This window comes from Camelus ferus, chromosome 21, assembly GCF_009834535.1.
Source record: "Camelus ferus isolate YT-003-E chromosome 21, BCGSAC_Cfer_1.0, whole genome shotgun sequence".
Classification (NCBI taxonomy): Eukaryota; Metazoa; Chordata; class Mammalia; order Artiodactyla; family Camelidae; genus Camelus; species Camelus ferus.
The window spans coordinates 9222659-9246913 of NC_045716.1; the positions used below are offsets into that span (position 1 = coordinate 9222659).

The 24255-nt window shown below is 38.5% G+C and overlaps 1 protein-coding gene across 1 annotated transcript in view; it reads left to right on the forward strand.

Moving 5' to 3' along the window:
* Window positions 1-3221: 3221 nt before the first annotated feature.
* The window catches only part of SLC9C2 (solute carrier family 9 member C2 (putative)), a 68564-nt gene continuing 47530 nt past the window's right edge, over window positions 3222-24255 (forward strand). The window contains exons 1-8 of the mRNA XM_032463713.1: window positions 3222-3476; window positions 6312-6517; window positions 8611-8711; window positions 10143-10271; window positions 12965-13130; window positions 16159-16275; window positions 17938-18099; window positions 22699-22798. Coding sequence (XP_032319604.1) covers window positions 6382-6517; window positions 8611-8711; window positions 10143-10271; window positions 12965-13130; window positions 16159-16275; window positions 17938-18099; window positions 22699-22798 — 911 coding nt within the window. The 5' untranslated portion in view covers window positions 3222-3476; window positions 6312-6381. The remainder of the gene's footprint in view (window positions 3477-6311; window positions 6518-8610; window positions 8712-10142; window positions 10272-12964; window positions 13131-16158; window positions 16276-17937; window positions 18100-22698; window positions 22799-24255) is intronic.

Here is a 24255-nt window from a genome sequence, read left to right on the forward strand (position 1 = left end):
ATCTATTAGCAATTCAGTTTCAGTTTCCTGAAGCAGAAGAACAGAGCAATAACCGTCACTCCCCTCTCTGGTAAATCCAGTGGGTGTCTGTGGAGCAGTGCAGAGGAAGAGACCTGCATTTGCTCCATTCTCTTAATGTTGTATGTTGTGAGAAGTCCACTGTCTTTAAGTGCTGCAATAATTAGGGACAAGGCCAGGTGCTGTTTTTGTTGTTTCTACTGTAATTCTGCATTTTCTGAGCCTTGATCTTGAAGGTGACATTGCTTTCCAGGCATGTGGTCCTGGTGATTAATTAGGGAAGGAGTTCTGAATCTCACTTCAGAGATTCCTAGGTAAGACGAAGGCACTTCTGGAGATTCCAAGTAGAAAATAAACCTCTCTCCCTGTTATTCATGGTTAAGTCTTTTTTTTCTTAAACTTTGTGCAGCTTTTGGTATATTTGCTAATGCTGCCTTCTTGAAACTCATATTGGTACTTTTATGTCATCATGGTTCCTTGACTTTCTTACAAGCTATTTTTCTAACTCTTTCCATCAGCTGCTATGAATATGTTTGTGTCACCCCACCCCCACCCCACACCCCCAAATTCGTATTTTGAAGCCTAATGCCCAGTGTGAGTGTAATAGGAGGTGGAGCCTTTGCAGATGATTAGGTCATGAGGGCTGCGCTCTCAGGAATGGGATTAGGCCCTGAGAAAAGGGGCCCTAGATAGTCCCCTTGCTCCTCCCACCATATGAGGGCACAGCAAAAAGACAGCCATCTAGGAGGCAGACACTCACCAGACAGTGAATCCACCGGCGCTATGATCAGGGACTTCCCAGCCTCCAGAACTGTAAGAAATAGATGTCTGTTGTTTATAGAGTACTTGGTTTATGGTGTTTTTGTTACAGCAACCTGAATGGTCTAAGACACCAGCTGCTCCTTTTCATCTTGCCTCCAGCTATGGGAACTTTTCAGGAGTCAATCCTGTCATCTAATTTTATATGTCACTTGTAACTCAATGAAGCTGATTAAAAAGTCAGTCCTGACCCTTGGTGAAGCAATCTGTAATTCTGCGCCCCGTGACCTCTGTCCCCAGTGTCAGGAAGAACTTAGTCCCTCCTCCTTTGGGGCACCCGTAGGGTTATCTGTATTCTAGTTGGTCGTTCACGTGTTTGCCTCCCCATGTGCACTATGAGCTTTTTGAGGGTAGGGGCTTTGTCCTGTTTTCCTTCATACCTAAAGAGCCTATAACATAGTTAAGTAAGCAAATAATAGTTGAGTGAATTCTTTTTTGGTTCAACCATATTAATAGAATTCACTAGTTTTCATTCATTTGTGGAGCTTGTTCATCTTCATAAAAACAACTCCTGAATTCTTATCTCCATATTTTGCTTGTGCCGGTGCCCCATTTCCACTCCTGCTCCTCCCGAAGACAAGCCACACGCACATCCAGGATTCTGATTGTGTATCTAGTTTCTTCTCTAATCTTCTGTTTTCTAACCTTCATCTTGAATGCGGTATTACGTTATAGGCATGTGAACCTGGTGATTACCAAGGAATTCCTGGATCTCACTTCAAAGATTTCATTGATGTGAGGGTCTGAATATACATGCGTATCTACAGATCTATTACTTTAGTATGTTTTGAGAGATCTTGTGACCTATTGTTGCATTGAATTGTAGGTGTAGTCACAGGAGTGTTAAATGCCCTTATGCTTTGAGTTGAGCTGTTATACAGGTAGCTGCATGACTTTTTCTGAGTAATTCGTGGAGTAAATATTACTTCAGTGTGCATACTAGTCAATTAAATCACATCATTTGAGAGGTAGTCAAGCAAAGACTACATTAAGTGTTATGATAACTTCTAGACAGTGGTTCCTTAGGTTTTTGTATTTCATGGATTGGAAGAATGTAAAAAAATAAAGGGAGGAGATTGTTATGACACCATTAAGAAAACAACTAATATCTGCTACCACCATCATTTAATGAAATAAAAGACAATTTAATACCAGAAAAGAAGGGAAGATATGAGCTCAGTATAAGGCTCTACCCTTTAAGTTGAATAATTAAGTTTTATTATAGACTTCTGTGTTTTTCATTTTGCCATATATGATGGAGCTTCTGTCATGAATCACAGCTGACCTAAAGTCCAGCCTTTGGGAACTACTGCCCTAGACTAAGCCAAGGCCGGCAGACTGCCATCTAGGTTAACACGATGCCCCGAGTTGCAAACGGCTGACAGTCCGCCCAGTGTTTAGTCTAACATGTGACAGATTGTGTTTTCCAAGATGGCCACGTCTCCCATCCCAAATGCTCTTCTCACAGTAGGGTCATGACATTCCTCACATAGAGAGGTGGCTCTCTGTTCTCTCCTCTGGAACCTGGGCAGGCCTGTGACTACTGTGGAAGTAACGCTATGTGATTTCCATAGATCATAAGAGATAAAAGTGATAGTTTCCACCTAGTGCTCTTGAGATGCTCGCTCTTGGAAACCAGCCTGTGGAGAGACCCCTGTGGATGGGAACTGAGGCCTCAGATCCTCGCCCTGCCTGGCTGGGCCCCAGCCCGCGGTTGTCAGTGATGTGAGTCTCTTGGAAGCGGACCCTTCAGCCAAGCCACCCACAGCTGATGCTGTGCGGGGCAGAGACACGCCTCTGTTGAGTCCTTCCAGAATTGTAGATTTCAGCCAAATAAATGACTCTTGTTGTTTTAAACTGCCAAGTTTTGTGTCTGTTTGTTATGTAGCAATGTATAGCATACAAATTTTGGAACCTTGAAGTGAGAAATTGATGTAATAAACCCTAACATATGTGGCATTGCCTTTTGGGGACTGGGTGGTGGGCAGAAGCTGGAAGGGGCCAGAGGAGAGTGTTAGTGAAAGCCCGCAGGGTCTTAAATGGATTATGAGCAGAATCTTTGAGGCGTCTAGGAGGCTCTGAGTGGGGATTGATAGGAAAGAGAGGAAAATGTTGTTAGAAGCTGGAGAAAAGGGGCCATCGTTATGTGGTGGTGGTAAGTTTGGCCACACTGTTGGCCAGTGATGAGCTCGATGATCCTGCTAAGGACTTTTCCAGACAGTATCCACGTGCCACCCAGCTTCTCCTACTAAAATATGAGAGGGGAGAGATGAGCTGCAAAGGAACAGTTCAGTTTTCAAATAAAATTTGAAAGAAATATAAAGGATCAAGCACTCACTGGGTTTGAAAGTAAAAGTATTTCTCATTCGTAGCCTTTCTAGGTGACAGAAAGTTCTCAAGCTAAGAAACGGCCTCTGAGAAAAGAGAGATCCCAGGCAGGGCTGTGAGGTCGCCTGTGAAGATCTCAGAGATGTCTGAGGTAGTGCCTCATGGAAACCTCCAGACTCGGAAAGGCTTTCCTCAGCCTGACTTGAGGTGGGCTTTCCCAGTGCAGCTGGGAAGGTGGCCTCGAGCTGCTCTGGGCAGCCATCACCGCAGCTAAATGCAAATGGAAAGAGAACAGCTCTCTCCCCACAATGGTATGTATATCAAGGCATCATCATCTGATTGGTCTTGTCTGAGTCCCCTGCTCTGAACCAATCACAGTGTTACTGGGATGGGAAGCTATGAGAAACGGACCTGTCATGTGCCTATCAGAAGATGGGGTTGGGGTGAAGCACACCGGGAAGCCTCTCAGCCCTCAACTCTCAAAGCTACCAAAGTCTGCTTAGCTGGCTTTACCCAAGATGGCAAAATAGACATTTATTTTTGCTTTCTTTTTTAGCTCTATAGGAAATAATGTTAGGTCAAAACATTGGATCATCTCTGTGTTTTAGTTATGTGCTGTCTCTTGCTCTCAGCACAATACTGATCTAGAGCTGACTCTATGAATTTTGCCCAAGTTTTCTTGAGGTATGTGGGTTTTTCCAAAAGCCACAGAAAGCCTGATATTTGAAATATAAAACTGCATGAGCCTTACCTGTAGGGTTGAGGTGAACCAAGTGTGCAGGATAGATATAGACAGAGCTGGAAGGACATCACTCAGAATAGCCTGAGACATTGCAGTTGAGGAGAGAAGTCAAGGTGACAAGCAGTATAGATAGGGTTAAGATGAAAATGTGAGAAAGGGTAGTGAACTTGGTTAACTGGAAGAGTTCAGTAAGGGCAGGACAGGAATGAGTAAGGAATAGGTCTCTCAGGAGACAGCCTGTGAATAAGACAACTTTTTAAAAAAACGTGGTCCTTGGGATTTATGTTAGCGATGGTCCCAATGGCTTAATAGAGCCATAGCAGACAACAGCAACAAAATGTTGTAAAGCAAGTATTTTGAGCCAGTGGTGGTTATTGCAGTCAGGAGCAGACATAGAACTGTTGACTGAAACTGTTCAGTCTCAAGTAGGAACTTGGACTTTTGTCAAAGTTTCCTTGAAACTAGTGATGGAGAAGATTGCTGATAGATTTAGTAATCTCACTGCTGTGGTGCTATCCTGGGTGCCCTGGGGAAGAGGATTCGATTAGTGTGGCACAGGAATGAGAGAGTAGAAATTAAACTGTCACAAAATAACTTTCTTGAAAGTAAACTACAAGTTGACTAATTGTTCATTTGTTTAAATATATACTGTATTTATTTTGATGATTAGATTTGAGGGAAAAATTTCACATGTTAGACATCATGGAATTTGGGGTGTATTTGTCCTCCTGTGAAGAATGGGTGATACTGTTTCTTCATATTAAGGACCGAAAGTCCATGACAAGTTAGGAGTTAAGGAGAAAGATGGGAGTGAGAAACTCCATTGAAAAGAAAGGAGAGGTAGAAAAAGAAAAAGTAGAAAAGGATGAATGAAAAAGTGGGGGAGACAAGGCAGTGTTGAAAGGGTTAGTGCTGAAAGAAGAAAAACAGAGTATGTATTACAAACATACATAGGAGGAGAGGAGGTTCTGTCTACATGGTCCATGACCATTTCAGCCGTTACATCAGGCAAAGAAAATCAGTTAAAACAGTTGTGGATATAGACACAGCTTGAGCATTAAGAAATGCAAATTTCCCTGGAACTGGAATCAGTTTCTTCTGGATTGGGGGTGGGGATAATGTATGGAGCCAATCAGAATGAAAGTAAGTTGACAAGAAACCAATAGGAATTAGGCATGGAAATGGCTTTCGGTGGGTATCAGTTGGCAGTACTGCCCCTGGCAAACAGACACAGAGCTGAGCTTTGTGATTTTCAACTGCCTTCATCTTATTTCAATTCTGAACCTGCTTAGCTTTGGTAGAAGGTATTGCTGGTCTTGGTTGTTTGGAGAACTTGATTTGAGAGTGAGACGCTGTAATGACAGGTGGGGATAGTAGGCTGTGAGGTTGCCAAGGACCTGAAGAGCTACTTGGGGGCCAGGTGAGATGGTCTGAGGGTATAACATTTTGAGTCTCATTTCTGGCCCACCCTCTGCTTCACACCAGAGTCACTGTGGCTTGTAGACCAAACAAGTGCAAAACATATTTCCAAAGGTGAGCTCCAGATATCACAGGGGATACTTTTGAAACTTCCAGGAATTTTAGGTTAATGCTAGCTGCAAAGAAAAGTAAAAGACAATGAGTCCTTCTCAGGACCCACATGTAGATTTGTGCAGGCTGTGTCCTTACCCAGGGACCACAGCTGAGGAGGGTGTGGGTATTGCTGCTGAAATCCAGCCTGTTATTCATGGGCCAAGCCATGTGCCCTGTTGTCAGGAAGGGGGACTTTTTCTAACTCATTCAAAGGTACCATATGATCAAAACTCAACTTTAGTCTTTTCCTTTGTTTTTAGGTTATTCAAATCCTTCCCCATCCCCAGCCTTAACTGGTGTGACTCAACTTTGACCTTGTTTCCCATTTGCCATTTTGGATTTGGAGGGGCCTGAGAGAGGGAAAAAGGGACAGGGGATTGCAGTAGTAAAAGAGAATTCTAGTATGGTTTGTGCCCATGGAGAAAGAGCTCCCCCTCAACGAGTCCAGCTCTTCAGATTTTTATGGAGAGCTTATTTTGTGCCACAAACTGTGCACAGACTTAAAGAAAATTAATAGTCAGCCCTGGCCCTTGAGAAACTCTGTCCAGTGGGGAAGGCAAACGTTAACATTTCATATGATAAATGGTAAGAGCAGAAATCAGTACAATCCGTCCCCCATACACATGTAGCAGTACGAGGAAGAAACACTAACACAGCAATTAGTGTTCTGTTACATGTTCTTAGAGCAAAGGTGGAACAGGAGGTATTAATACGTACCTTGTGGCAAGAAGAAACATGCTCATATCTGAGTGCAGTGTAATCTTAGGTAGAAAGGATATGGATGCATGGGGTCCTAGCAAGCCTCATTTTCTTCTTTTGCATATTGTAACAGGTTAGTCTGTACTAGTGAAATTGTCAACAGTAACTCTCATCCGGGTTCATCAACTGGGACCAAAAAAGCAATGGGAAAATCGAATACTTCCTTCTGGGAGAAAAAAGAAGGTAGCAGACCCGATTTACTCTGTGGAAGGTCAGCTGACTACAATTTTGCAAAGGGGAATTTCATAATTCTTGTGTGTTCCATTATTGTTTTGGGAGGTAAGTGGTTGTTTTTAAATCTCTTTCCTCGGCCCTCTGAACCTTTCTTAGTGCAGAAAGTGATCACAGCTACAACAGAAGAAGAGGTCCAGTGAAATTATAAGATGTGAGTGAATGCTGTCTGTCTTGTCTCATTTAATTATAAGCATCGTCTTATGCTATGGCTCCTTCATTCAGTGACATTTGCTGAACACAGCAGTGTGGAGAGTAAGACAGTCCTTAACCTCCAGGAGCCCTCTTGTGGGGGAAGACAGGCAAACATAAGGACAATGCAGTTTCGTTAGTGTAACTACAAAGGTATGGTCCAGAATCTCTGGGAACAAGGGGGAGGGAGAACCTTACACTGCCTGGCTGCCTGCTTGCCTGCCAGGACTAACCTGACGAAATATCTGGGATGAGTGAAGGGCAAACAGAACCCTGCTATACGATTCAGTTTGCTTAGTTGACATCATCAATGTCTAGCATGGCTTTTTTTTTTTTTTTAACATTTTTTATTGATTTATAATCATTTTACAATGTTGTGTCAAATTCCAGTGTAGAGCACAAGGCTTTTTTTTTTTTAATTGAAGTATAGTTGATTTACAATGTTGTGTTAGTTTTAGGTATACAGCAAAGTGATTCATTTATATATATATATACACACACATATGTATATTCCTTTTCAGATTCTATTCCGTTATAGGTTATTACAAGATGTTGAATATAGTTCCCTGTGATATACTGTAGATCCTTGTTTTATATATGTAGTGTGTATATGTTAATCCCAAACTAGTATGACTTTTTAGAAAATTAAAGTGTAGTTGATTTACAATGTTGTGTTAGTTTCTGGTGTATAGCATAATGATACAGTTATATACACACACACACACACACACACACACACAGACACACACATAAATATACATATACATACATATAATTTTTTTCCAAACAAGTATGGCTTTTGATGTACTTTTTCTTTAGGGAAGATGCACCCTCCCAGCCCACCCCGCAGTGGGGAATTTGGAAAAGCTTCACCTGTCAGGGTCTCTTAAACAATGATTAAGAATTCAGTAGGTATGGTGAATGATACTCATGCAGATAAAATAGCATATTAAAACACCACAGATGCTTTATTCCATAATTCAGTGCTAGTGATTAGAGAAAATTTTCTAGTCCCCTTAAATTTTTTTTTATTTGGGAAAACATGTCAGCTGCTTTAAAATCCTTTCTGGAACTAGAGACACTAGAGAAACAAACACACCTGAAGAACTCCTTTAATTTTACTCATATCAAAGGGTGGAACTGCTTTGTCTGGGAAAGCTCATTACTGACCTTGCTCCCTTTGGGTGCTATGAGGTGCTGTTGACCATGAATTTCACTAGCTTTAGGTCCTTTGTGATTACATAGAGACAAGTGCTCCAGCAGGAAAGGACAATGCAGAAATTTGAGAAACATTTCTTTATCTAGCCTTACGCATAAGAAGCATTCAAAAAAATATTTACTGATTTGTCTTGACCTTTAGCTGGAAGGCAGGCAGTGCAGAATCGGAGATGACAATGAGTCTTGCCTTAGGCATACATTAGTTGGATTATCGTCTCTGGAGAGAATGAGCTGAATAATCTAAGACAGAGAAGGGAGTTTTAAGGCAAGAAAATGCACGTAAACAGAGAATAACGAATGTCTTTGGACACCTATTGGTGAAGGCAGTTTTCCCTATGGTTAGATCTCAGATAAAAGTATTTCGGGCTTGCTGTGGCTCAGGATGAGTAATGATTAGTATAAGGTACATATGTAGATATGAAATTCAGTTTTTCATAATTTCTCATCGTCAGATCCATAGGCAAGAAACCCACACAGTGGTCCTAACGTGCCATTGGGTGGGAGCATGGGAGGTTGTTGGAACTTCAGTGTTTTCCAAATTCACCTATGAGCAGTGCCTCATTATGTGTGTCATACTGGAGAGACAGCATTTGCGACAGCTGTCAGTTATTTATTCTTAATGATGGGATGTTCAGAGGAAGTTTAAAATTAAATACCCAAAGAGAGGGAATATTAGATTATTTTTAAACTATTCCTTATGTCTAAATAACACATACTTTTTTATTTTCCAGGATTTCTGAGGGCATTTTTAAAGAATTCTGAAGTCACCGTCTTGACGATTCTCTCTCTGTTTGGATTTTTGATAGGACAACTGGCCTACAATTTTGTCGAGGTAACGTACCTACCATAAAGTAGAGGGCTGATGAAAGAGCAAAAACCAAAACCAAGGTCAACTCTCACCCCTACCCCAAAATGAGTAGAATTTTTTTTTTTTAACTGTAAGCAGCTACTGAGAAAAATTCATCTGGTGTTAAAAATTCCGAAAATGAAAAACTATCCAAGATAGCAGACATAAATCAGAGAGGCTTAAAATAGAGCAGTGATTTGGAAGTGAGTAAAAGGTGATTGCATTCTTGGGTTCTTTGTCATCCGCCTTTGGCTCACTCTTGTTTCCTCCCCCTGTGTGTACACTGGATTCTCCCGAGCTACTGTCTTCAGCACCTGCGGAGACCTGCGTTCCAGAAGGCAGCAGTTAACTGTCGTGATGAAGCATATGGTTCCTCTTTCCTAACTGCCAGATTAAATGCAAAACTTGCATCATGTAATACATAATACAGATCCAAGAAAAATTTCATTAATTTTATTTATTAACCCCTGATTTCAAATGTATAGCAGTGTGATCAACAACAATTTGTCTCCACTCGTTCATTTAAAAAAAAAAAGGGAGACAATGCTTGTATCTATCAAGGATTGTAAAAAAAAAAAGCCTCGGTGTTCTTCTGAAACACCACTACTACTATTAGCGTATCTTTTGAGTGTTTGCTGTGTGCCAGACTCCCTTTTAAGTGCTTTGATTTTCCTTTTTTATTATTATTAATTTATTAACTCATTTAATTCATAGTAATTTATTAATTCATTCATTCTTGCAGCAACCCAGTGGAAGTATGTACTCTGTTCCCATTTTACTGATGAGTTACAGAGATGTGAAGTCATGACGATTAAACTATTAATTGAACCAAAAACTTTTCAGGAGGGAATATTTACAGCAAGCACTTCAGTCATTGTTGCTGTTAAGTGTTTTCCCCTCATCTGTGTATAACCTTCATGATTTATGTCCTATATACACTCTCTGTACTATTATTTACATATTATTTTTCTCTGCTTGACTCATGGAAAGATTTTAAATCGTAAGCAAATGTCTGTGAAATCCAAGTACCCATGTATAAAGTTCTTTTTTCCCCTCTTGTGCAAATTAGAATAAATATATAATGTTCAAATTAAAAAAAATACTTCTCTGTGAACCACCTAAGATCATCTCTGGGATCACCAGTGTTAGAAGTACCACTTTCGAAAATGCTGATTACTTACCACCGTCAATGTTCATGTGCACACAATTTTCTGGTGAATAGAGGACTATGCATTTAAGTCATCTGCATAATCAGATCAAGCAGTCTACCACAAGACCCTCAGGACTGGCTTTGTAGATGATCTCTCATCAGTTGGAATATTCTAAAATTTAATATTGATGGACAGAGCATCAGCCTAATTTCTAAGTCTTCAAAAAGGCAGCAAACTAATTTCTTGTTTACCTGTGTTAGTTCAGGTGCACCAAGTCGTCCACCCTCTCCTAAGAACACCAAGTTTTGCACTTTATTGTTATTTCTCACCTTTAATTATATTTATGGCTGCTTTGGATGTGGACTTTTATGTACTGAAGAATGTGTTTTGGCAGGTAAGAACACACTTTAAAACAAATTATGGTCCATTCTTGCTTATTCATGTTCATGGAGAATCTGTCTACAAAGAAGATTAATAATTCACAAATCTCACGTTTCTTGTTGTTTAACTCTCCTCATTCTGCAGACTCACTAGTTAAAGAGAGCTGAGGGGAGGGAGGAGGAATGAATATTTGCTGAGTGACCGCTGTGACGGGGCACTGAGTTAGTATCACCCCCACTTCACGTATAAGCAGACTGTAGTTCCGAGGTCACAAGACAGAAACGGCAGAACCTGGATCCTGATCCCACCTCTGACTCATCTCAACTGTATCTCTAGATTTGTCCATTTTCACTGTTAAGGTTGTTTTATTTATTCCTTCTCTTTTTTCCTAAATCATGCTTGCCAGACTAGTTTTTTTTTCCAAAACGTTTCATTTTCTTTGATTTCATTCTTTGTTTTTTCTAACATCTAGAGTTAGATGTTAGTTGATTGACTTTTAGCTTTTTAAATTTTTTATATTTTGTACATTTAAGGTTTTAAATTTTCCTTTAACTACTCTTTTAGTTTCACCCCACATGTTTAGATTTTTAGGGTTTTCATTATCATCCCTCCTACCTAAATTTTATTATACTTTTTTCTTTGACCCATTAGTTATTTAGAAGTTGTCTTTGAATTTCCAAATATGGCTTTTTATTTTTATTTCCCTTATCACATTGTGATCAGAGAATGTGCTTCATCTGTCAACTCCGGTGGTGCATGTAGAAGAATTGTTATTTTCCTAGTTAATTTTTTTCCTTACTATTTAGTTATCCTTTGATTCCAAATGATGCTTTTGCCTTAAGTCAAATTTATCTGGTGTTACTATAGTTATACTAGCTTTCTTTTGGTTAGTAGTTGTCTGCTAAAAATTTTCCATTCTTTTACTTTCAAGATTTTGGTGAACTTATGTTTGTCTTTTTGATAACACACAGTTGGATTTTGCTATTTTATCTAGGTTGATTATCTCTGCTGGCTTTTGGGGGGGGATGTATTTTTTGGTGATATTTATTGTGATTAAAAATAGATTTAGGAAGGCTAAAGATTTTAAGAGATTTGAGGTACCAAAGAAGATATGTGGATGAAAAATAAGTACTTGGAAATATGCTCAACATCTTAAATTATTAGGGAAAGACAAATTAAAACCATATGAGATATTACTGACATTCCTATTAGAATGGCAGCAGCAGCGACAGTAACAAGCCTGATGAATATCAAGTACTGGTAAGAATTCAGAGAAATTATAACTCTCATACATTGCTGGTGAGAATGCAAAATGGTAGAACCACTTCGGAAAACAGTATGGGAATTTCTTATAAAGTTAAGTATACATTTGCCATATGACCTAGCAATTCCACTCATGTATATTTACCCAAGAGAAATGAAAACTTATACTTTCAATAAAAACTCTGTATGAATCTTTATAGCAGCTTTATTCATAATCTCAAAAGTCTGGAAACAACTCAAACATTTCTCAACCATCAAATGGGTAAACAAATTGTGGCACATCTTACAATGGAATATTACCCAGCAATAGAAAAGGAACAGGGTATTGATAGGCACAACATGAAAGAATTTCAAATGCATTGTGCTAAGAGAAAGAAACCAGACCCAAAAACTACATATTGTATAATTCCATTCACAGACCTTCCTTCTAGCAAAGGCAAAACTGCACGTTTGTAGAATAGATCATTGGTTGCCAGGAAGTGGGGATGAGGGAAGAAACTGACTGCAAAGGGGCAGTGTGAACAAATTTTTGGGGGTGACGGATCTGTTTTGTTCCTTCATTTTGGTCATGGTCACATGACTTTATGCATTTGTCAAAACTTGTATAACTATACGTCAAAAGAATTAATTTTACTGTATGTAAATTAAAGAATAAATTTTAAAAAATCAAAAGAAGTTAAATTTCTGTTTCTCCCATATGATTTTGTATTTTTTATTTATGATTCTTTTCCTTTACTTTTTCTCATTCATTTTTCCCTTCTCAATCAATTAAGTTGATCCAGTTTTCTTTATCCCTTTTGTTCCTCTCCTTGTTTCAAAGTTTTATGTTCTGTTGCTGGTTTTGAGTCAGGCACTACTGATTGTCTATCCCTTTCTTTCTCACTAGAGAGAGACTTCCTGTATTTTGTTTGGTGTGGGAGCGGATCCAGTGTGAAATAGTACTACATTTCCCAGCATCCTTGACAGATGTGGTAGTGTCAGGAAACAGTTGAGCAATGAGTTGTACACAAAAGTTTGCTGAATACGGCTTCTAGAAAACCCTTACCACGGGGGCCAGATCAGCTGGAATGGGCTTTTTGCCCATTGTTTTACTTCTCTTTCTGCCTGGAGCCCTGCAGATCATCCCTGAGAAAACCAGGAAATGTTTCACACAGAAGCAAGAGAAATTTGCATTCCATCTTAGAACATTTTGACAATGATAACTATTAAGCTGGAATAGGAACAAGAGAGATTGGTGAATGGGTCTTTTCACAAAAAAGTAGAATCTCATTTTTTCGGAAGGGGTGGTTTCTTTGAGGTAGGTAAACTAGACTATCTTTTAAAGTTGTCTTCCAGAGTAATGGTATAAAATATATAGCCATGATCTGACTCATACATAAGTAAATGCAGTCATGCCATGTTGAGATGTTAAACCTAATACCATGTTATGAATTGGTTTCACAGGTCTTGTTAACTGGATTCATCAGCTTTTCTATAGCATTCATCATAATTGGATATGTGGTTCTGAAATTCAATAAGGACTCATGGGATTTGCAATCTTGCGTACTCTTTAGCATGACCCTTGTCATTACAGATCCTGTTCATTCTGTGAATTCACTGAAAACTATTGGTATGTCAGATTTATTTCTCTCTCTTGAAGATGTGAGGATAAATTATTTCCTTTTGACAGTATTTTTCTTCCATGAGTTGTGCATCTAACAAAGTAGATATTTGTGCTGTTTGTCTTGGAGCTGGAGCATTGATTGATATGCAAAGTCAATAAGGCAACCTGAGATCCAGGATAAACAGCATCAATTATGATCTCAAGTTTTTTCAAGAAGAAAATGTAACCTTCCTAGAAAGTGATAAAAAATTAGTATTCTATTCCCTTCCGCTGAATTCCAAGCCACAAGGTAGAGACTCTGCCTTTCCCCTAAAGAAACTTTTCCAAGGTCTAGCTACCTCTTGTTAGAACTGCCTCCATTTTGGAGCAGCTAACCTTGGGCAGGTGGTAGAGGGACTTGTAATTTATTTAAGAGAAATGGGGTGAAAATATAGTCTGGCACATATGTTGTTCAATAAAAGCTTATTCCCAAGAGGCTTTGGGGTTCTACACTGCTTCCCATCTCATTTGGTAAAAAGGTGATTTCATTCTGAAATATGCCCCTGTTGTCATGTTTTATTAACATAGCAGTAAAGACATGAAATGTCTAGATATTGTGGTTTCTGTTTTTGAGCCAGAAATATTTAACTAACCAATTTAAGGTGTCAGTTATACTTGGTGGAAATATATTGCCTTATGATTGGCTTGGGAAATCTTGAACCTTTCTGGCAAGTGATATTCCCATTTTTATACCCACTTAGACTTACACTTGAGAAAACATGGGAAGTTTTAAGACACTTTTGGTGGTGATAGTTCACATTGTCACAAGATATTTCTCAAAGAGTCAGATCCTGTCCTCTTTTCTTTCTCTCTCTTTTTTCCCCCAAGCACATTATTTTTCTGTCTTTCATTCACCTGTCTTTCTTTTTTAGCCATTAGTATTTGCCACTTGTTTTATTTGCATCATTTTCTTCCTGCTCCCTTTTCTGCAATCTCTCCATTATAAGAGGCTCTAATAAACTCCAAACTTTAATTATTTATTGCAGTCTCCATATTAAATTTTTTTTTTCAAAACAGGAGTGGAAAGTCTTCCATTTCTCTAAAACTAGTGAAGGTATTTGACTCTTAATCGTTATTTTCGTTATGTCAGTAATACTCGGGTGGTACATGGCTCTGCATTCAGTGACATTTTTACCTAGTAAGACAAATTTGACTCATTTTTATGGGGGGAAAATCACTCTCACTCATTTATGGTGTTGAAAGAGCCACCATATAGGTCCTTTGTGTGAATTAGATAAATGATCCTTCCTATCTAATTGTCATAATACATTGCTTTTTTAAGTAGAAATATTTTTTGCTGTATGCCTAAAATTACCATAATCTTTGCATATGCAAAACTGCTCCTACAGCGTGAATGCTGCTTCATTTCATGTGGTGCCTTGGTGCACTGTAAAACCTGCACAGCCTGCGTCATGTGGACTGACCCAGTGAGACGAGTGAGTTAAGATGAACCTGTCTATTCATTACCTACTTTAAAAGAGTGCACAGGGCTCAAACAGTTCTTACTTTAAAACAAATCTGGAATAGGAGCTTGTAAAGGAATAAAATACAAAATTTATTTTGATTTCAACTGAGTACAAAGAATTACATTCTTAGAAGAACATTCAAATAGTTCTCTCTGGGTTATGGAATTATAGATGATTTTTGTTTTACTTGTTTATTTGTTTTATTTTGTTTTATTCTTTTTCCCAAATTTTACAACAAATTAATAAATATAAGTTAGTTCCACATTAAGTCAATAAGAATTGTGGGGAGTTTTACTATTAAAATAACTACACATCAAATTCAAAACTTCATGCAACACATCTTATACTTAACTTGATCCTGGTTGACTCACCAAATCTGAGGGAAGGATTAAAGGATTTCTTGACCAACTAAATTAAATGTGCTGATAATCTTCAAACCTATTTAACCAGTATTCTTTTGTCTTTTTTTATAGTCAAAGTTAGTAACAAATAGTAATAAAAAATAATTATAACTTATCTTGCCTTTTATTATCTTTGCTTTCTTTATTGGCTACAGTAATTAACCACAGAGAATAGAAATAAACAGCCTGAATATTGATCTGCAGTTAGGCACTGAGTAATCAGAAATTCTATATTATCCTAGTATTCTGTAGTTTCCTGGTATTCTATCATTCAGGAGACTTTTGCAAAGATAGAATCCGAACAGTCTGATGTTTCATGTACTAAGATCAAACACTGGAAAGCAGAGACTTCCTTTTGTTTGAACTACATATAGTATCTTAGAAATATTAATACTGAACCCCCCCAGCTATATCTATTTAATTATTATGTGTTTCAAAAAACACCAAAGGAAAAAAAGTAGAATGTTAGTCAGATCCAGTTCTCTTTGGATTAAAAAAATAGTGTCATTTAATAGGATCAGTTTTGATTTTGATGCAATGGGTTATATTAAACTGCTTTAAAAAACATGTAGTTGTACAGTACTTTCTGTATCAATCTGTGGTCATATTAGCCTGCATAATATACCCACATGTGTTTATCCATTCATCAGCTGAGGGACTGTGGGTTGTTTCCCCTTTTTGGCTATTACGAAAATGCTGCTGTGAACATTCATGTGCAAATTTTTGTGCAGACATATGTTTTCAATTCTCTTGGGTATATGTCTGGGAGTAGATTTGCTAGGTCATATTTTGTACTTATTTCTAAAGTGTAATTATTTTGGAGTCTAATGATTCATGTTTATTCAAGCTAAATATAGTGAACTGAGAAGTGTTTCGCCTCATCCAGAGGCTTAAGCATGGTTTGAGGCAATGGACACTTCCAGGAGGGCTACTGCCATGTTCCTTTGCCACTGGAGGTATAGAAGGCACAATGGAGAAATTTAAAAATGGTGATTGTCCAGCAGACCCATCCCAGCTATGTCTGCCTTCTTTTTTCCTAGAATATTCCTTCTCTTCTATTTTTGTGTTTTCTGTGCAAAAGCATCATTTTCATGCACATTAAATTATATTTTATATTTCCTTTTCCAGGCATTTCTAAAACATATACTGATATTATCAGAGGAGAATCAATGATCATCTGTAGCTTCACATCCATTTTTTTTGGAATTTTTCGGAGCAACTTCCTTGGCATTTCCAATTATAGCGGTAAGAGCATTTTTTTGGTCTGTATATTTTCTAATATCATTTTTATATGGTGCATTTCAATTCATACTGAAATTAAAATGTAATCAAGATGTCTTACAATGGAATACTACTCAGCCATAAAAACCAACAACATAACACCATTTGCAGCAACATGGATGCTCCTGGAGAATGTCATTCTAAGTGAAGTAAGCCAGGAAAAGAAAGAAAAATACCATATGAGATTGCTCATATGTGGAGTCTAAAACAAAACAAAACAAAACAAAAAAACATAAATACAAAACAGAAATAGACTCACAGACATAGAATACAAACTTGTGGTTGCCAAGGGGGTGGAGGGTGGGAAGGGATAGATGGGATTTCAAAATTGTAGAATAGATAAACAAGATTATACTGTATAGCACAGGGAAATATACACAAGATCTTATGGTAGCTCACAGAGAAAAAAATGTGACAATGAATATATATATGTTCATGTATAACTGAAAAATTGTGCTCTACACTGGAATTTGACACAACATTGTAAAATGATTATAAATCAATAAAAAATGTTTAAAAATGTTAAAAAAAAAGATAACTGCATTTCCTGTACTTTACTCATGGACCAATTAAAATAGTAAATCAGCTAACAAAATAATTACCATCTATGTGTTTACTTAGAGATTAAGGGGAAAGAATGTGAAATTATTTCATCCCCCTTGGTATACATGTGCACTCTTGTGCGTGTGCGTGTGCACACACACACACAGTTGTGTCATCTGGCTCAGATTTACTTCTTCCCTGTATCAATCTGGAGTTTACTGCATGGATGTTAAGAATTGGCTTGGTCCTGGATTTGAGTCTGTGGGTGAAAGCAGAATGGTTCAAGCAGTACTGGAGAGTCAGTGCCTAGAGAGGATAACAGTCAGCCATGGTGTGGTTGAAGTTCACTGGGCTATGGAGCTATGCTCATTTGCTAGGTTCCTAGATGTGGTACTAGGAGAGAAGAAAGTGGGAAAAGTCACAGCATGAAGAGGGAACATGTGTCCTCCTGATATGTTTATGTGTTGGTTGTAGGAGGAGAGAGTTGCTAAAAGGGAAAAGAAATTTATCAAGAGGGGTTTGCATTGCTTCTCAGTGAGGGAGCTGAAGGCATTTGGGGTGGGTCAGTCTTTGTTACTTAAGACTGCACTCAGCAGTGTCTGGTATCTGTTCGCTAACTGGCACTGTTGCCCCCCATTATTGTGATCATGGAAAATTTCCCTTCTTCATTTCCCAAATATCCTCTGGGATGGGGGCAGGGGTCACACATAGACTGCAGGTTGGTGGCGATCATGGACATTGTGTGCTTGGCCCTGACATAGTTTGTAAAACATTTGAATTTGAATGTCCTTTTGTTGATCATTCACTTTCCAGGCTGTCATTGGTTCTTCCACGTTTATGGCTCCTAAGGGCACGTGAGTCTACTGTCCTTGGACAAGCAGACCTAAGCTGCAGACTGTAAAGGACATGTGTCCCCAGAGAGCCTCTTTTGCCAGGCTTTCATGGGAAACTCTCTTCTGCTGAAGAACACGTTTCCTACTCAAAATCTCAAGAGCAAACCAAAGTGTATAGACCCAAATGCCGTCAATGAAAGAAACAAAAGTTATAGTTCAACTTTCTTTTTTTCTTATTTTCTTTTTCTAGAGTTACATGTTATCATGGGCCTCTGCTTGGACATTTTGGGAGGCACGCTATGTGGATATTGGTGTGCAAGGATCATTCAGTTTATATTGACTGACCTTTTTAGCAATATGCTGACTGATATCATTCTCTGTATTTCGATGGTGTACATGACTTTCTACATTGGTAAGGCAGAAACAGATACAAAAAATGCTGTCCTCAAAGTGAACTTTTTGCATTTTAATTTTCCCTTGTTCTCAATTCAGTTACTTCTTCCCAACTGCTTCCACCTTGATGTGGGCCCTCTGTGTGTCTGTTATCATATTATCTCTCCGCTACCTCCAGCTCTTTCCTGGTCTCTCTTAACATCTCTTTGATTTTGATTCCATGTCCCTTCCCTTTGCATTCTTCCATGTTGTTACTCTCTTATTCTTTTTTAAAAAAATTTTTTTGGAGGGGATGTAATTAGGTTTGTTTGTTTATTTATTTTTAATGGAGGTGCTGGGGATTGAACCCAGGACCTTGTGCATGCTAAACACACTCTCTACCATTCAGCTATGCCCTCCCCTGTCTCTTATTCTTTTCTAAAACTCTACTCTTTGGCATTACATTCAGTCACTAGCAGTCCCCTGGAAGAGGAATCAGAACTGAGCTGGTTTCTGCTCTTAACCCTTAGCAACCCATCTTTAAAGAGAGAAAGTTGGGAAAGATGCTCCTGAGGTCTTTTTGAGCTCAACAGGCTTTAATTCAGGGGGTACCAATTTGAAGGGACTGTAGAAATGGTGGCCCTTACCTGAGGCCAGGAGGCAGGAAAGGAGAGGGAGAAATCAGGTATATCTTTGTCTGGAAGTGATGAGGGTAGAATTATTGTGGGAGTTGGAGAGCCTTCAGCTGGTCAACCTTCAACATTCATATGCTAGTTTAGTCCCATGGGACTGGGAACTAAAGTCTTTCCTGGCCTGACTGAGGTAACCAGTTCCCAAAAGCCATAGTAATTGTGGCAAAATGGCCAAATTCTGCTTCTGCTCTTCCCTGGCACAGTGGAGCAACTTCCATGCATGGGAGACCTCAGGTGTCCAGAGGTTCATTACTCCTCTTTCCCCTCCAGTTACCAACCAGCACTGCTCCCTCCACGGGTAAACTGCCTCTTGTTGTTGCTCACTGCCCTGAGTCAGTAAAATTATAGAAAACATTCCCCAAAGGGTCATTTCCTTCAACTTCATTTTTTTCCCTCCCCTGTCTACCTGTTTTAAACGTCTTAAATATTTGAAGAAAAAATTTTAATTTAATATTTCCTTTTGTTTTCTCATTGGACCATGAGTTCCTTGAGGTAGAGGCTGTCTCTTATTCATCTTTTTATTTATTCTCTTTTCTGTATTCCCTGAGCCAAGCCCAGCACTTGCCATATGCCTAATAGTAATTTAATACATGTTGGTTGAATAAACTAGTAGTCCTTCAAGAGCTGTGGAATGAGGCAGAGTTGGATTCACATCTGAGCTTCACAATTTATTAGCTCAGTGACTTTGGAGTGTTACCTCTCTAAGCTTTAGTTAGTTTCCTCATCTATGAACATGATATACTATAACCTAATTGAGAGGAGCATTGCAGGCATTAATGAAATAATATGTGTTGTGTGACTCACTCATGTTTGTGTCCTGGAGGTAGGACTTCAATCGCAAGAGCTGATTGTTCACATCTCTTCCCAGAGCTGTGTTTAAGTGACATAATGTTGGTAGCTTGAAACTGGCCATAGTGGGACCATGGAAACTGGCAGATACTACCAACTGGGTTTTTTTTTTTACCCCCCAGATTGCTGCTGTTAAACATTTACCAGCACAACACCAGGCTCAAGGTAGGGCAGCCGATAAATGCTGGTTCCCTTCCCCTTTCGTTCTAATTCACGGAGGGGCTCCCGGTCAGTCCTTGAGAGGCCTGGAATACATTCTCCCTCTCAGCGCTCTGAAGGGATCGCTGGTGCAAAGGATTGATCTTGGACCTCTAGCCTACAGACTATGAGGCAATAAATTCCTGTTGTTTAAGACACTTAGTTTGTGGTACTCGGTTACAACAGCCCTGGGAAAAAAATACCCCTCCCTCCTGCATTACACTTTCCTCTGCTCCAGGAATTAACAGTTTCAGGTAGTTCTTCACTCTTAGGCTTAATCAGATCCTGACAGCAACAGTCAGTAACAGACAGTTATAAGGAGAGTTTCCATTGCCAGAAAGCTGAACGTATGTAAAATTTTTATTTACACGTGTTACATTTCTGTCATGTTATCTAATTATGTTTTTTTTTCTTCGCTGGTGAAACATATTGTTAACTGGCTTAAATCCAGGGAGTGTCTGATTGAGGTCAGAGAGTCACCTCCTTGAGCACAGTACAGTCATTTCCATTTTTGTCTCTATTATATTAAATTTACAATTCTTGGACTTTTAGAAATCACTTGCATCAGCACATTCATTCTAATAAAGTAAAATAGTCAAAAAAAATTGCACAGACATTACCAGACAAAAGTCTCACTGGAACATTGTTGATTGACAGGTAGTGCAGCTAGAAATATTAATATATCAGCCCATGGAAGAAAATTTGAATTTAGTGTCTAGAAGGGAGTCAATGTTATAGATGGTGGGTTATAGGAAAGTCTAGGCCAGAGGTACACCAAGAGAGGTGGTGGGGGCGCGGTTTGTCCCAGCAGAAGGAATATTTTGTCAAGTGGCACTGGTCAGAATTTCTGGAGAATGGTGATAATAAAAAGTAGAGGGCTTTTAGGCAGTTTTATTGTTTGAAAACTGTCTACAAACAATGCATTCCCTTCTTGCCTGTGCCCGGGCTGATTGCTGTCACTGTCTCTTTTCTGTTATGTCATTGGTCTCGGCTATAAATGTCAAAGGACTTCAGTCGTCACGCTAATATTTTTCTAGTTAGGAAACATCCGTTCCTGAATCCTGTTGTTTTTAGGAAACAAAATCTCCTAGTAGGAGGACCTTCCCTTTTTCTAAACCAGAGAGAGAAAGAGACAGAAGTTGAGAGAGCTGCTTTCCCGTGGCATCAGTCTTCTGTGATGGTTTCTTTCCATTGAGTCAGGAAAACTTGACAGCTCTATTTTTAACCTCTTGGGTTTATGCTGATGAAAATTACTTTCTTTATTACATGTTCCATGACATCCCCCCCCACCCTCAACTTCTTGAACATTTGAAATACCATTTAACATAAATAGCACTTGGAATTTCTCAAAGACTGTTTTTCTAATTGTAAAAGTAGTACATGTTCAGTGTAGAGTTTAGGAAAAATTCTGGAAAGTCAAAGAAAAAATCTAAACCTATGTTGTAAATTTAACCACTGACACATTTTGGTGCATGTGCTTAGCCTTTAACAAATACATACGCATGTACATACATGTATTAATGTATGCATTCACACCGTATTTTTGTGTAACATTGGGATTATACTAAATGATATCAGTTTTAAAATAAAGTTATTTTGTGGTTTTCTCATAACAAATGTTGTCTCTAGGTAGTGACTGTTGGTGAAAAAAATGAGCTTTAAAATCCCATAGTATGAGTTGTAGGGAATTGGAAGTAAGATTGCAAGAGTTTCTCTATCCTCACAGCTCCCAGTACCACTGGTTTTACTGTCATTGTTTATTTATATTAAATTCAGTTAAATAAGTAGGTAAAAAGAAATCTAAAGTGGATTTAAGTAAACTAGATAAACCAAAGGAATAATAAAATCCCCTTCAAATTAATAAACGGCATAAATTTGCCAAGCAATGAAGTGAACATATAAAAATAATTAATAGCATGACAACAGTGATTATCATTTATTCCTTGTTTTAAAGATGTGCCAAGCACTCTTCATGTTATCTAATTTTATCCTCACAACAACTCTATGAGGCATTCTTCTTTTACACCCATTTTGCAGATGCAGGGGCACTAATGGGGAAAAGGGATGTCACAAACCCTGAGCAGCCAGCTCAGCCCTGCTCCAAGGGCCTTCCACTCCTACCTTGCGTCTTTTTTCCCTTCCTCTGTCTGACATTTATAATGTGCTAGTTGAAGATTCTGCAGCCTAGGACTGTTGGAATTCACAGTGTTCAGACATTCATAGTTGGTTTTCCTGCCCCAGACTACATTTACATATTTGTTTAGAGCCCAAGGAATCACAATTTTAGGGGCATCTGTCCCAGGCAAAAGAACAGCAAGCTTCAGGACCTGCGGTCCCCATGCAAACTCTGAGCTTGGACCACAGCCCCTAGGACACGCTGCAGAGTGTCGCGGAGATGCTGGGCAGAGGCCGTTAAACTTATTTTTCACTAGCCCTGTCCTCAAGGACGGTCTATGGCAAGGGGTTGGCAGACTAGAGCCTGTGAGTCAAATATGCCTATTTTTTGTATAGCCCATGAACTAAAAATAGTTTTCACATTTTAAAATGCTTTTCAAAAAAAACTCAAAAAAATATTTTGCAGCAATTCAAATTTTGGTGTCTATTATTATTGGACAGTCATTCATTTATGTATTATGTAGGCCACTTGTGCACTGGACCGGCTGAGTGGAGTAGTTGCAACTGGGGCCACAACAGCCCCAAAGACTAAGTATTTACTATATGATCCTTCACAGAAAAAGCTTGTCAACCCCTGATCTAAGGATTAGGCCAGTCACTTAAAACAACTTTCCAAGAAATACTACCAGTCTTTTAAGTTTCCCAACAATTCTTCACTCAAGATAAAGCAGCTTAGTGTGCGGATTTCAAAGCAACTAATTTTATTCTTTTTTTTTTCTCCCCAGTGGAATTTTTAGGAATGTCCGGTATGGTTGCTTTAATCTCTGTAGGACTGAATTTAGATTCCTTAAGCTTTAAACCGAGGATCGAGTTAGTAATTACTAAGTAAGTCTCCTGTTACGTACTTCGTATAGATCTCATAGAAGTTTAGTGCTTAAGTGCTCCTGTCCTCATGGACACTAATAGAATTCATTTTTAATAACTTTTAAAAAAACTTTTCATTTTAAATTTTACTACAGGTTATGCTTGAAAAAAACTTAAGCCACCGACAATTATTGACATTAATTGATACTCCTGTTATGGATAATGTATCAGTGGCTCAGAGATCATGATGCTTTTTATATGTAACTCTTTGATAAAAATTTATTTTGAACTGTGGAAAGTTTGAAAAATACTTTATTCCTTTGATTCCTTTGAAACATACCTGGATGACAATATCCTAACTTGGGAAGAGCTGGAAAAGGAAAGTAGCAGAAAAAAAATGCAAACCCAGCAAAACTCCAAGGTGTCATATGGACATTTGTAGACAGAGGGAAAGCCATTTGCTTGTCTTCTCAGACAAATGAGTTAGCCATTCTCTGAGAGACTGTGCTAAATCACAGAAGTGTTTTAGAATTATTTCACACCAAATCGTAGTCTAGTGTAGAAATTCTCACTGGGGCTGAAAGTGAATGTTGAAATGAGAAAAATAAGCCATTACCCTGAGTTTTCCCATGAAAACTCATTGCTTTGATATAAAAGACTATTATTCATCATTCTGAATTTACGTCCTCCCTACTTTTATGTTGTTTAAAAATGTCATTTCTTTTATGAAATTCCAGTGATAGAAGACTTCACTTTTTAAAATATATATATAACTCTACTTGGCAAAATGAAAAAATTGGTACCTGTAACTTAATCAAGTTTTGTGTGTATATGAGTGACACTTACTTTACTGGTTTTTAAAACCTAGAAACTTGGGATAACTACTAGTTGACAGAACATAGACTTTTTGTCTGTATTTAGACAATTTCCTGAGCTCAGTCATGCTGTCAGCATCATTATAAGTTATTCATTCTATTCATTAAATTGTTTATTCTTTCACCTATTTGATGAATCCTTTCTTAATATCATCTGTGGCCTGGATGTTGTGTCTTAGATTTGGGGCCATGACAATAAGTTCCTTCCCAGAAGATGCTCATTGTTAAATGGTGGACATGTGTATGGAAGAACATGGTAATCAGTGTAAATAATTGTATGTTTACTGGGATCTTACTATCTCTAAGGCATTTTTAAAGATGTGTGTAGACATTTTAAAAAGTATTCTACTCAGTCAGTTTTTCCATCATTTCTCAATTTTTATAAAACTAAGCTTTACAGTTTGAGGTTCCAACTCACAGCCTTTCCTTCTAGGAGCTCTAATCAGTTGAATCAAGAGACGGGAGTCAGACAGAGTATCAGATTATCTGTTTGATTGGAATAATGCTGTGATAGAGAACATGGTTTATATCTGCAGCTAGAAAGAGGATTCCTAGTGCTTCTTTCCCAGTGTAGATCTTGAGACCTATCTATAGGGAGACTGG